Genomic DNA, 11353 nt, shown 5'->3' on the forward strand with positions numbered 1-11353 from the left:
AACTACTGTAATTTCGAAAGTTTGTCTGCCTGAAAATGTACTGTTGTCCCAAGCATATTGCAACAAACGGTGTATTTCTATCGCTGCTCGTTTAGTTTTTATTGCCGTTTCAAATATACCGGTCATTTTTGAAACACCCTGTATAAGAGAACATTAGCTGATGAAGTGATTTTCATTAACTAACATTTTAAGTGAGAAAGTCATCTCTAATGGAAAGCAGAAAAATAAAACTGTTTATGATGTTATTAGTCATGTTAAGGGAAAATTCATAATGAATAAGGAAAACAGGTTACTTATATATATATTCTTTATTATTTTGCTTTCTTTTCGTGGGAAATTACAAATTACCCTGACGACTTCGATATATTTCCCATCGGTGGTTCTTTCTTAAGTGAGTGATATCTAATCTCACTTAGATTAGATTAAATTATTGAAGAACAATGGATGAAAAGAATATCCAAGTCGTTATGGTAATTTGTAATTTCCCACAAAAAGAAATCACCACAACTAATAAAGATTAAAAAGGCATAAAAGCACAATATCTACTACAGTAACAAGATTGAGCGTTGTGGAAACTGGTTTAATTTCGATGCTAGCAGGCAACGTCACTCTCAAAGCTTTCTTCCCGAGAAACCATGATGTGACATGACGCGACGTGAATACCACTTTGTAAAATGCTTCGTGGATTATTGTGATGTGACGTTACGTGACATAATAGCCATTGTTAACTAGGCATCACACGGAAATGTCAAATAAGCCAAGAAAAGGAAAGAAAAACATAGATGGGTGATATTTGAAGCAGTGAGTCTTTTACCGTTACCAGCCACATCTCCATGTTGACAGCGGTGTAAGGTATCTTCCTCAAGGAAGAACTTTGAGCCACTATTCATTAATCTTTGGTTTGATGGTAAAGTTAGTTTGTTGTGTTCTTGAATGTGGTGTTGTTAAATATATTGGTGAGCATAGGACATGTAATGTGATAGTGTTGTTCAATGACGTTGCTGTATATCCGCTAACATGTGATAAGCCTCAAGGGGACTTCGATTTTTTTTGTGATTTTAAGTGCATTGGATTTTAACTTTACTGTGCAATGGTGTACGATAGAGACAGGCGACGCAGGAGTCGAAGTCGTGACAGAACTGAAAAAGATAGAGAACGGCGTAGCCGTAGCCGTGAGAGGAAAGATAAAGACAGGGAACGTAGAAGTCGCAGTCCCGATAGGTTAGACAAGGATCGAGACAGATTAAAAGAAAAGGACCGTGCAAAAGACAGGGCAAGAGAGAGAGAACGCGACAAGGATAAGGGCTATTTGAAAGATAAGGATAGAGATAGAAAGGAGAGAACCAAGAAATCGAGAAGTTTATCACCTGACAGACTGAAAGATCGAGCAAAACGGCGACCGGACAAAGATCGGTCAGCTACAGAGAAAGATGGTGATGACTCCAAACTTAAAGAAGAAGATGAGGAAGGATCACACGAACATGATGCGAAGAAGGAGCCATTGTCGCTGGAAGAATTGTTATCCAAAAAAAAGGCCGAGGAGGAAGCAAGAAGCAAGCCAAAATTTCTAACGAAAGAAGAGAGAGCCATGGAAGCCCTAAGAAGAAGACAAGAAGAAGTGGATTCAATCAAGAAAAAACTTGAGGAGGAGCGAAAAAAACGCATGGAATTTGGCAAAGAAGCTGTAAAAACGTTTGAGACTCAACGAAAAGACAAAGATTCAGATAGGTCCAAGGATTATAGACGACATGAACCTGTAAAAAAGGATAAAGAAGAAGACACGCAGTATAATAAAGACAAAGAGAAAGAGGTCGAAGCCATCAAGGAACGTTATCTTGGTCTAATCAAGAAAAAACGACGAGTCAGGAGACTTAATGATCGGAAGTTTGTGTTTGATTGGGATGCATCAGAAGACACATCAGTGGACTACAATCCCTTGTACAAAGAACGTCATCAAGTTCAGTTTTTTGGACGTGGAAATTTAGCTGGAATTGACATAAAGGCGCAGAAGCGCGACCAGTCCAAGTTTTACGGAGAACTTTTGGAAAAACGCAGGACAGAAGCAGAAAAAGAGCAAGAAAAAATAAGATTGAAAAAATTACGAAAGAAGGAAGAGAAACAGAAGTGGGATGACCGTCATTGGTCCGAAAAATCGCAAGACGAAATGACAGAGAGAGACTGGCGAATATTTAGAGAGGACTATAACATTACTATCAAAGGTGGTCATATCCCAGATCCTATTAGAACTTGGAAGGAATCAGGAATTCCCAATGAAATACTTCAAATTATTGAGAAAGTTGGTTATAATGAGCCAACACCTATCCAGAGGCAGGCAATTCCCATTGGCTTGCAGAACCGTGATATTATAGGTGTTGCAGAAACAGGTTCTGGTAAAACATTGGCCTTCCTCATACCACTGTTGATGTGGATACAGTCTCTGCCAAAAATTGAGAGAGTGGAAGATGCTGATCAAGGACCATACTCAATTATATTGGCACCCACCCGTGAGTTGGCCCAACAAATTGAGGAGGAAACTAACAAATTTGGCCAGCCATTAGGTATACGTACAGTGGTTGTTGTTGGTGGTTTGTCAAGAGAGGAACAAGGTTTCAGATTGAGAATGGGGTGTGAAATAGTGATTGCCACTCCTGGACGTCTTATAGATGTTTTGGAGAACAGGTATTTAGTCTTGAATCAGTGTACATATATTGTTTTAGATGAAGCTGATCGAATGATTGACATGGGTTTTGAACCAGATGTCCAGAAAATCCTGGATTACATGCCTGTGACAAATCTGAAACCTGATACAGAAGATGCTGAGGATGAAACAAAGCTTCTGGCTAACTATAACACAAAAAAGAAATACAGGCAGACTGTTATGTTTACAGCTACAATGCCGCCTGCCGTAGAGAGATTGGCACGGACTTATTTGAGGAGGCCTGCAGTTGTATATATTGGATCTGCAGGCAAGCCAACTGAAAGAGTGGAACAGGTTGTGTATATACTTCAAGAAAACGATAAACGCCGCAAGTTGCTGGAGATACTGGAACGTGGTGTAACTCCACCAGTTATCATTTTTGTCAACCAGAAGAAGGGTGCTGATGTTCTGGCAAAAGGTCTTGAGAAATTGGGATACAGTGCTTGTACTCTTCACGGAGGCAAAGGACAAGAACAACGTGAATATGCATTAGCTAGCCTTAAGAGTGGCACAAAAGACATTCTTGTTGCGACTAATGTTGCAGGAAGAGGTATTGATATAAAGGATGTATCAATGGTTATAAATTACGACATGGCAAAAAGTATTGAAGAGTATACCCACAGAATTGGCAGAACAGGTCGTGCTGGAAAACATGGTATGGCTATATCATTCTGCACCAAGGATGATTCTGATCTGTTTTATGATCTCAAACAGACTATATTGTCAAGTCCAATATCCACATGCCCACCAGAATTGTTAAACCATCCAGATGCACAACACAAACCGGGCACTGTAGTTACAAAGAAACGAAGAGAAGAAAAAATATTTGCATAATTATGTGTGAACTACTGTGTTGTTGTGTGTGTTTGCTACAAAGTAAGTGTCAATGTTGTAGCGTACAAAACCTCTGTTGTATAATAATTTTGTGTGTGTGTTGTGCACTACAGCTGAAATGACACTGCTGTACAAAACATCTGTTGTATAATAATTTTGTATCATTTATTTTTTTGTTTTCAGTGGACACTTGATGTTTATTGTTTTGTGATTCCTTACTAAATTTAAAAAGTACTGAAGTTACATATTATGGAAAATATTTTTGTATATCTTCGAATGGCATTTGGTAGTTATGATGAATGCCATTCTTTGTGGTGTGTTTACAATTTATCCCTGATATTCATGTAATGACAACATTGTGCAACCAAATTTAAGTGTAAGGAGAAATGACAGGGGTTAATGATTCATAGTGATAGACGTTTTAAGTTTAACAACACTCAGTTAATGTGCATGCGAACAAAAAGGGGAAAATGCCTGGCTGCTCTTAATAAGTTGATAGTTGTCGATAGTATCAGAGGGACAGCTCCTTTGTGACTACCAAGTTTTGATATTTCTTCATTTATGTTAAATATAGTTCCAGTCTTCATAACGGTTCTACTGCACTATTTTATTTTTGTTTTATAAAGTTCTGTGGATTCCTTTTTTTGTTTTTCATTGCAAATAAAATGCACAACTTTTCTGGATTTTAAATTGGATTCAACACCACCACCATCTTCATAATATGTTAAATAAATAGAATGTGTCAATTATTCTTCATTTTGATTATAGGCCCTATGATTTTCAATGTGCAACTTTATTCCCATAGATATATTCTTTAGATTGCTGTGCTTTTGAGAGCTGCAGGTATTCAAGTAAAGGAAGCATTTGCTATCTATGTATATAATATTTTATGCTGCTAACTTGTTAAATCTGTCGTTTACTTTATAGTCTTTTTCTTTTCTTATCTGATAAAGTATAACCCGTAAATGAGATGTCAGGATGCTGACACTGCTCAACAGTTAAGCATTATGCACTGGCTTTCTCCTAATTAGGAAGCTGTCGTGTTTAATGTCAGTATGTTACTTTTTAAGTATAATGTGATGAATTAAATCCAGAATGGTTGCTACTATACACGAATCTAAAATACAGACTGTAAACTATTTTTCAAGGGAAGTTTGCATCCTCATTTAAGTTCAATATGAAGTATATTCTGTTGCAATAATAATCAGGAGTTACAAGGCTTGACATTAACAAACGGCCAAAATGAATTAGGTACTAAATTAAAAGTTCTTAATGTTTCTGTTAGTTAATTGAATTTATGGAAACATTACAGTTGCATGGGTACTTTACATCACTAAGTACACAGTAAAATAAGCTTCTGTCTAATGCCAATAAATATTTGTGAGGGAAAACAGAAGATCAAAGGCTTTGAATGACAGTGTGTTAGCAGACATGTTATTAACACTAATTCATTTGTTAGCAAGTGTGAAAGTGCTTTTTGTGGTAGTTATTTCTGCATATTAATGTAAGTCTTTCGAATTTTCCATGTCTTAGAATATTTTCGTATTTGCTTCTATCGGAAGTATGTTACAAGTTTGTGTGCCGTCAGACACGTGCAAGGGTGCTAGTTTTTTTGATGGCAGATTGTTGTGTGAAGTTATTTTACTGCGTCTTGAACTTACTTCATTGTCTTTGTTGTGGCATTGCATGTGACCATGCCAGTAATGGCTGTTCAGTTTTATTCACAGAAGGGAAACATGAAGAAAACAGTTGACAACTATTAATGTATAATTTTTACTGTTGCATTGTTAATGTGTAACAGTTTTAGCGACCGTTACACTATACTAGTGAATTGGTAACTGTATGAAAGGATGAAATAGAGTTTTACGGGCAGTGTGCCATTGTTCAAGAAAATAAAGTGTTGGCATACATTTATCTTCAAACTCAAAACTGGCAGACATTTTCTTTACATAAGAATTATTTGTGTCCTTGCCCCAGTCTGAAGCTTAAGATTTCTTTGCATATCATTTTGTTTTACTGCAGCTCAGCTAGACACTCATATGTAATGGTAAACATTCATTAATCTGATGGCAAAGATTCATTTTATCCAAAGGCTTGTAGGTAATCAGACTTGAGGAAAGGTTGCACTGATAGGCTACCTCAAAAATAGGCCTGTAACATATATTCGTTCCATTGAAATTAGTTGACATTTAATGTTTTGTAACAATTACATCTTTTGGATGCCCATGTACATAATTGTCACACAAAACTCCAATACACGCTACATCTTCGGCAAGTACAGCTCATTCTGTGTCCTTAAAGTATTTTTGATAATCCCCAAGCTTTAAACAGTGAAGAACTCAAGGAGAAGACAGTACAATATTTAAAGTGAGCTGCTTATAAAAATTTAACCACTCATCTAGTTAAAGTGTCAGGTGGACTGTGGGAGGTTACTTGATAGCAAATTGCATTGACAGTTCTGGGAGGAGGGTGTGTGGGGGGGGGGGGGGAGGGGGGGCGGGGAGCTAAGTGAGTGTGATCTCCTTTGGAAAGTGAAAGGAACTAAAATGCTCAATCTATTGCACCAATACATTGAACTACTGTTAAGTAGAGCCTTATTGTTAGCATTTACTGTTTCTCCTTGTCTGCCAACTTATGTTCACAGTACATATATTTGGGTGGGTGTGTTTTCTCATCTCGTGTATGTGGCTTACCCTGCATGGGTGGATTGTGCTACATATTGGAAGCAAAAGGTTTACCATACACAGGTATTGGTGGATTGTGTTATGGGAAGCAGAGCAGCTCTAAAGTGGAATGGTGTTGTCTGTGAGGAATTTAGTAAGACTTCAACAGTGAGAAAGCCTACAAAATTCCCTAGGATGTCAAAGAGTGAAATGAGAGGATACGTTTGGTGGGCAGTAAGATTTTTAAGTATATGTGGGACTACTAGCTGAGCAGTTTTGCAGTCTGGCAACAAACAAATTTAGGACGGCACTGGTTGTAGATTTATTAAGGTTGGAGATTACAAGAAGTGATTAGTGCATCATGTATGAAACATGGAAACTTATGAAGACCTAAGTATTTGTTATTTCTTAACCGCATATAGTGAGCACTCTTGCCTTTCTTGCAAGGTAATATGAATTAGGATATGTTAAAAGTCTAAACAGTTTGCTAGCAGAATGAGATTTTCACTCTGCAGCGGAGTGTGCACTGATATGAAACTTCCTGGAAGATTAAAACTGTGTGCCGGACCGAGAGGTTCGCAGGAGAGCTTCTGTAAAGTTTGGAAGGTAGGAGACGAGATACTGGCAGAAGTAAAGCTGTGCGGACAGGGCGTGAGCCGTGCTTGGGTAGCTCAGATGGTAGAGCACTTGCCCGCGAAAGGCAAAGGTCCCAAGTTCGAGTCTCGGTCCAGCACACAGTTTTAATCTGCCAGGAAGTTTCAGTTTGCTAGCAGTTGTACATGGTGGTGTTATGTGTTAGTTCATTTGTGCTTCCAAGTACCCATTGTAGCCTATGAGTGGTTTTCTTTGTTTTTTGTGGTGGGTCCATCTGCTACAAGTCTAATGTTATTTGAAGTGTCTGTTACCTTGTAATTTCTGTTCTACATGTTCCTCAGGCCACACAAACGATGGTGGTTGACAGGGCCATGAAAGTGTTTCAGTGACTCTATTTGAGCCTTAAGTAGTAATCAGGTGTCAGGATGCAGGTACCAAATGTCAAATCCATTAGCCTGATGCTTGTTTCTCAGCGATATAGCCCACCTCCATTACTTCGTGCTGGCTGTCTGTCTACCTTACTTGAGAACTACAGGAAGTAATCAAGCCAAAAACTCTTTTATGTCCTTTCATTATTCCACCGCACTATCCCTGTACTGGGGATGAAGTGGGTTTTTTTAACTGTTTTCTAAGCTTTTGAGCTGGTATCTGGTTTCTGACTATTGCTTTGGATTCACCTGGTAAGTGTGAAACAATGTTCTGCCTCAGAAGCTCCACTTTTAAGATATTGGTAACTGCTAGTATCAGGCAGTAGGAGGTTGACTATACTTATTCTAGGATAGGCAGTAGGAGGTTGACTATACTTATTCTATAGGATATGCTCAATATTCCTTTGAGTTTTCATCTGCATTTTCATTCCCCAGTGCAATTAATGTATTTACAATTGATTTGCTTACTGTGACAATTTCCACTTTCTTTTTAGAGGCTTTCCAATGTACTTCATTTTTTCTGCTGTGCCATGATTTCTCACCAGCTCCATCATATCCTCTGAACAATAGCTTCTTCTGTTACAATTTTATTGTTAAAGGTGAGTTGAACATGTGTTGAAGCTCATTAACAATGGAACACAAATTTATGTTGGGAAGCCAGTCACACTTGGCCATTTCTTCGCCTCAAGGGATGTACGGAAACCTAAATCATTGTGACTGATGACTGGGGGGGATTTGAGCCGTGCCTCTCCCAAATATGTCAGTGTACAAATCTCAATTGTCCATGTATTCATATCTAGTTTGGGATACCCTATTCTTGTTGTAGAAGCCCTGGAAGATGCTATAATGACCTGTTACTGTTCTCTTGTACATGAAATAGCAGAGCTAGAAGTCAGCAACAACTGTGGTGTCCACATACAGCCTGGTTGCTACTTGAAAGTCACCTCTGAAGTGGTATTAACAACAAAGCCAATCACTTTTGCCTTGACACCTGTGGGATAGTAGGCACTGAATCCTCATTAGTTAACAAGGAGTAGTGAAGATGCTGTACAGTGACTGAGCAGTGCTAGTTTCCCCTACAATTTCCTGCTCCTTCCCTGCCAATCTGATACACTCACCCATAGACAAGCATGAGCGACATGGAATTGGAACAGTAACAGCATATCTGCACAGTAACAATTACAATTTTTCAAGATAGTATTAAGCACCAGCAAATCTGGGTGCTGGTAAGCTCTGATGAGGAAATGATTACCGTGGCAGCCTCTCCGTGTGGCAGGCCCAGTCTGCAGTTGCCCAACTGTAGATGCTGAACTCTTATAGAAGAAATCTATTATACATTCTTTGGGTCATATTGAATGTCAAGACATACAGAACTTACAGATAAAATATTTTAAAAGATGTCTAGATTGATATTAAATTTTGACTGAGCAGAAGTAATAATTATGATCCTGTTATTTATAGTGACTTTACTGGCGTACTAAATAACCTGAAAACTTACAGGTAACGGCACAAAAATGGCGGAAAAACCTGACTTTATATCTGTGTTTTTCATTGTTTTTGTTTCTTTTCACACTATCATTCTGTCTTAACTGGACTCAAACAACTGGGGCACTGAGAACCATATGGATCCAAAGCACAGACACCAAGTTTCAAGGAAAATATAGTTGCTTGTGAAAATCAAATTTTTAGACAAACCACCGGTCTCGCAGGTGTGACTTGTTTTTTAATCAAGTCGGTGTTCTATATTTCCTAAAAAAAAAAAAAAAAAATACCTGCTTCATGTTTAGGATTACATGTATTATTAATGTTAATTCACAGAATTTTCATACTTAAGCCAGTGCAGTGTCTTTTGACTATTGTAAAGTTTGTAATTAATATTAAACTAGAATCAGAACATAAAGAACAGACATAAATGTCTGTGACCTATTCCAACACTTTATGGACCTCGTTATCATCATTTTCATTAAGTACGTTATGTGGCTTGACCTTGGGATAAAACTGCCAATATACCTCAGATTATGAAGTAGTTCTACTATGCACATGATGTAGACACCAGATTATGTTGCCAACCAGTTGAGCAGCACTAAACAACAGCATTATGCTTTGTGCTTCGGGCCCATATGAAAATGAATATCCAAGACATTGGTGAGAGAGCTTTTCATGAATGTTTGTATGTAAAATGTGGGCCTGAATATATAGATAAAAGCTGGTTCACCATAAGATCGACAGATATCAGGAGCATGCACACATGTGAAATCCCAAAATTGCAATTTTTCCATTGGATTTTGTACTGCCTTTATTACAGAAAATTTATTAGAACTGGTAACTTATCATTTGTGTCAAGTAACAATACAGTCACACATTTTTGTCCTGACAAGTCATAAAAAATCAGTTACGTCTCAGTGTTGTCCCTGTCTTTTTTTATGCCATTCAATGTAGCCCTGCAAATTTTTCATGAATTTCTGTTAGTTCGATTCTATCCATTTATGAGGGCAATAGACAGACTAAGCATATACTGCGAGGCTGTAGGGCTCATCTGTTTCTGACTGGATTGCCACTGTAGTAGCACTTAGCTTTGCTAGTGCACAGTACTATTAGAATATGTTTATTGGGGATAATATCACTGCCTAAAGTATGACAACATCACAGGATTATAATTTTAGGCAGCCTGCTGTGATATGTTGTTCAAGAATATTGTTTTACTCAATGTATGTCCCGGTAAAGCACAGTGGTGCCACATTATTCCACTCAAGATTTCACAAATGTGCCCAAATGTTTATATTTACACATTTGTCATGGAGAAATAGAAATTGTAATGTGGTATCAGAGTATCTTTGCTTTTTTGTCAGTGGTTGACCTGTGGGTTAGTTAACTTGTTCAGTTGAACCATGGGGTGGGGGGCACTAACTCCCGCACAAAAATTGGGTTTTTTCCTTGGGAGTTAGTTTTTCGCAGGGACATACTTCCCACAAATGATAAGTGAACTGGAAGGAATCGGAGTTTTGAGAATGATAATTGATGGGGTGCGCATGTTCACAACTTTATACAGTTGTTGTTTGGAACTCCATTTACAACCAAAATGTTGTTTGCAGTTAGCAACCACTTACAGTTATGTAGGTTTATTTTGGATACTTTCTTTCCATAATGACATGTAGAATAAAATTTTGGAGCCACTCCATTCAGACAGGATAGATGTGGTATCTGGGCAGGAGGGAAGAGTAGTACACAGTGAAACAAAAATTACAGTTTTGATTATTTTTGTAGAAATTACTTCTTATGGGGCAAAATGTTTGTATTCATTTAAAAGGACAACTCTTTGCTGGCATTTTTGACTAAACCAAAAATAATGTGGTACGTAAGTAACAAGTGAGCTAACAATTTTAAGAATATGCTGCAAATGTTTGGCCGTGTATCACATATAGTACTCAGTGAAACACTTCTGATTTTTTTCATTATTAATACTGGAATAGCTTATATCACACACAAATCATTATTATAATGTTAAATATAATTACAAAGTGTGTAAGCTACAGTATGTTTTGCTCAGTGAACATCAAGTCTACAAAAACTGATTGGACATAGAATATAATCTTTTGGTTGCTATAGGCAAAGCTGAAGGAAGAACCAATACAATGTCTTTATGTAATATACAGACTGTGTCTTGTGCTTCTGGCTAGTGATGAACTGCCCTCGGATTCATTAGATGAGACATCTTTATCGCCTTGTTCATCACTTCTGGCTGAAGCTCTTTTACTTTCACTTTATTTAGTTTTCCGTGTGTTTGTCTCTAAGCACTTTTTTTCTCTTTTGCTTCTAACTTTACCCTTTTCTTAAAAGTTATTTTCTTCAGTATTCATCTCCTCAGGTCCTCAAGTCAAGACGATGCTCCTCTGTTTTGTGTGTCTTCTGGTAAATTATGAAACACCTTCAATGAGATGTATGATTTGCTGGTGCTAATGTTAACTGACTCACCATTTTGCACGTCTGCATCTACATGATTACTCTGCAATTCACATTTAAGTGCTTGGCAGAGGGTTCATCGAACCACAATCATACTATCTCCCTACCATTCCACTCCCGAACAGCACGTGGGAAAAACGAACACCTAAACCTTTCTGTTCGAGCTCTGATTTCTC

The 11353-nt window shown here is 37.8% G+C and overlaps 1 protein-coding gene across 1 annotated transcript; it reads left to right on the top strand.

Moving 5' to 3' along the window:
* Nucleotides 1-911: 911 nt before the first annotated feature.
* Nucleotides 912-5471, top strand: LOC126483957 (probable ATP-dependent RNA helicase DDX23). Its single transcript, XM_050107251.1, has one exon. It carries the CDS (start codon nt 1091-1093, stop codon nt 3530-3532), a length of 2442 nt encoding a protein of 813 aa, XP_049963208.1. The 5' UTR covers nt 912-1090; the 3' UTR covers nt 3533-5471.
* The last annotated feature ends 5882 nt before the right edge of the window (nt 5472-11353 follow it).

This window comes from Schistocerca serialis, chromosome 6 (assembly GCF_023864345.2).
Source record: "Schistocerca serialis cubense isolate TAMUIC-IGC-003099 chromosome 6, iqSchSeri2.2, whole genome shotgun sequence".
NCBI classification, from domain to species: Eukaryota; Metazoa; Arthropoda; class Insecta; order Orthoptera; family Acrididae; genus Schistocerca; species Schistocerca serialis.

Excerpts from the sequence above, each read along its gene's own strand:
- LOC126483957 (XM_050107251.1), top strand. The coding sequence starts at position 1,091 with ATGGTGTACGATAGAGACAGGCGACGCAGGAGTCGAAGTCGTGACAGA.